Source organism: Rutidosis leptorrhynchoides, chromosome 1, assembly GCF_046630445.1.
Source record: "Rutidosis leptorrhynchoides isolate AG116_Rl617_1_P2 chromosome 1, CSIRO_AGI_Rlap_v1, whole genome shotgun sequence".
Classification (NCBI taxonomy): Eukaryota; Viridiplantae; Streptophyta; class Magnoliopsida; order Asterales; family Asteraceae; genus Rutidosis; species Rutidosis leptorrhynchoides.
In genome coordinates this window covers 478,268,201-478,270,410 of record NC_092333.1, presented here as the reverse complement: position 1 = coordinate 478,270,410, position 2,210 = coordinate 478,268,201, and the positions used below count along the sequence as shown (strand labels likewise).

At 44.4% G+C, this 2,210-nt stretch overlaps 1 protein-coding gene across 1 annotated transcript; it reads left to right on the top strand.

Moving 5' to 3' along the window:
• The first annotated feature begins 1,122 nt into the window (after positions 1–1,122).
• Positions 1,123–1,731, top strand: LOC139839927 (uncharacterized). The gene is made up of 2 exons (XM_071830145.1): positions 1,123–1,344; positions 1,447–1,731. Exons 1-2 carry the CDS (start codon positions 1,123–1,125, stop codon positions 1,729–1,731), a joined length of 507 nt encoding a protein of 168 aa, XP_071686246.1.
• The last annotated feature ends 479 nt before the right edge of the window (positions 1,732–2,210 follow it).

Here is a 2,210-nt window from a genome sequence, read left to right as displayed (position 1 = left end):
AACGTATTCTAGTGGTTGTCTTAACATGCCTCCTGGAATTGAAATCAGCTGAATGCCGCACCACGGCCCTATCTGTCGCGTCGCGACTCAAGGTGTGGTCTGGTGCCTTCCTTACCATGCCTCCTGATCCTGATTTGTTTGTAATGTCGCGCCACGACCCACTCCTCTGTGCCGCGACCTTTAACTTGGTCTGATCACTTTTCGCATACAAGAACTTTAACGCACGAACATGTCTCAATTCCTTCATACACTACCGTATATACGCGATACACCTGTAAATCATGTACGGGGAAAAACGGGGTGTTACAGTTACCGACACTAACCGCCCCGGTACCGGGTAATGTAGCTGTTCCATGATATTCTTTACAAATCTGTAAACCTTTTGATGCTAACGTGTTGAGCTTTCAGGGGAAACTTTGACAATTTATCTGGCAGCAGGAACTGAAGCTATCAGCTCAGTGCTCATCGTGGAACGAGGCGGCACATAGATGCCGGTGTACTTCATTAGCAAAGTGCTGCAACACGGCTAAGTTAATTACAAACTGATTGAGAAGCTTATTTTTGCATTAGTCCACACCGCGAGACGATTGAGGCGGTACTTTCAGGCTCACCCGATGCTGGTGCTAACTGATTCGCCTATTAAACAGGTACGGTATGGCGATTGGAACCAGAGCATTGTGGAGAAAATTTTATCTAACAGATTTTTCATGCATAGTGCTAAGCAAACCGGAGGTTTCTGGAAGACTAGCCAAGTGGGCAATTGAACTAGGCGAACATGAAATCAATTACACCCCCCGTACCACGGTTAAAGACCAGATTATGGCAGAATTTATGGTTGAATTTATATGCACCGCGTCACCAGCGCCGGTTGTTGAAGAAGCGACAAATACCGTCGCATGGGAACTATTCACTGACGGAGCGTCAAGTTCCGACGGAGCTGGTGCAGGTCTAATTTTGATAGGCCCGGGATGTGAGGAACACACCTACACTTTGTGTTTCGAATTCCCCACCTCCAATAATGAAGCCGAATATGAGGCGCTGTTGTCCGGTTTACGAATGGCTGGGAAGATGGGGATTAAATTCCTGAAAGTATCGGTCGATTCTCAGATCGTGGCGAACTAGATGAATGGGACGTTTGAAGCTAGAGATCCGACCATGCAAAAATATTTAAGATTAGCGGAAGAAATGGCCAACAGTTTCGAGTTTTTCTCAATCACGCAAGTGCCACGGTCCATGAACAAAAAGGCCGACGCGCTCAGTAAACTTGTAACCAGCGTGTTCAGTCACTTTTCCAAGGACGTTTGGGTGGAGATCCTAAGTCAAAAATCCACTGACGTGGTACAGGTATCGACACGCTTCGATAATAAATACGTTATACGCATAATCAATTTAAAGCACAACGTACACTAACATGTATTGATTTTCTTGCAATGCAATGTATTACAGGAAGTGGCCCCCGTGGAGGAGGTCGGGACATGGATGAGTCCCATCATTGCGTATCTTATGAACGGGACCTTGCTGGCTGACGGGGCAGCAGCACGAAAGATTCGTATGAAAGCACCTTTGTACATGCTTAGGGAGGGAGTTCTACTCAAGAAATCCTTTACGGAACCACTTTTAAGGTGTATCGGTCCGAATGAAGCAGAAACAATCGTGAGGGAGGTGCATGAAGGGACTTGTGGCATACACGCAGGGTTTAGGACCGTTGTGCGAAAGATAATGCGGTTATGATATTTTTGGCCGTCAATGTACCGTGATACGAAAGACATCATCAAAGCTTGTGTTTCATGCCAATGTCACGCCCCACAAATTCACAATCCAGCGCATGAGCTAATCCCCGTCACGTCTGCTTGGCCTTTCTACAAATGGGTAATTGATTTGGTAGGACCCTTCCCGGATGGAAAGCACTTGGTTGTTGCAATTAGAGGTGGTCAGTATTTGGTTTGAAACCGTGGAACCCTAAAAACCAAACCGAAACCAAACCGAAAAAAAACAAACCGAATTTGATAAACGGTTTTCGGATCGAGTTAAACCGAAACCGAATTTGAATTCGGTTTTCGGTTCGGTTTTTGGTTTTGAAAATTCTGAATTCGGTTTAACCAAAAACCGATTTCAAAATTTTTATATATTTAATTTGTATATTTATGTTTTAGTGTCATTATAATTTGGGATTCAATCAATAAAATATATTCTCACCCATATGAAGATTT

Bases quoted from the DNA above. Each gene is read 5' to 3' on its own strand.
- LOC139839927 (XM_071830145.1), top strand. From the start codon at position 1,123: ATGAATGGGACGTTTGAAGCTAGAGATCCGACCATGCAAAAATATTTA. The intron at 1,345-1,446 runs GTATCGACACGC...AATGTATTACAG, and splicing joins AATCCACTGACGTGGTACAG to GAAGTGGCCCCCGTGGAGGA.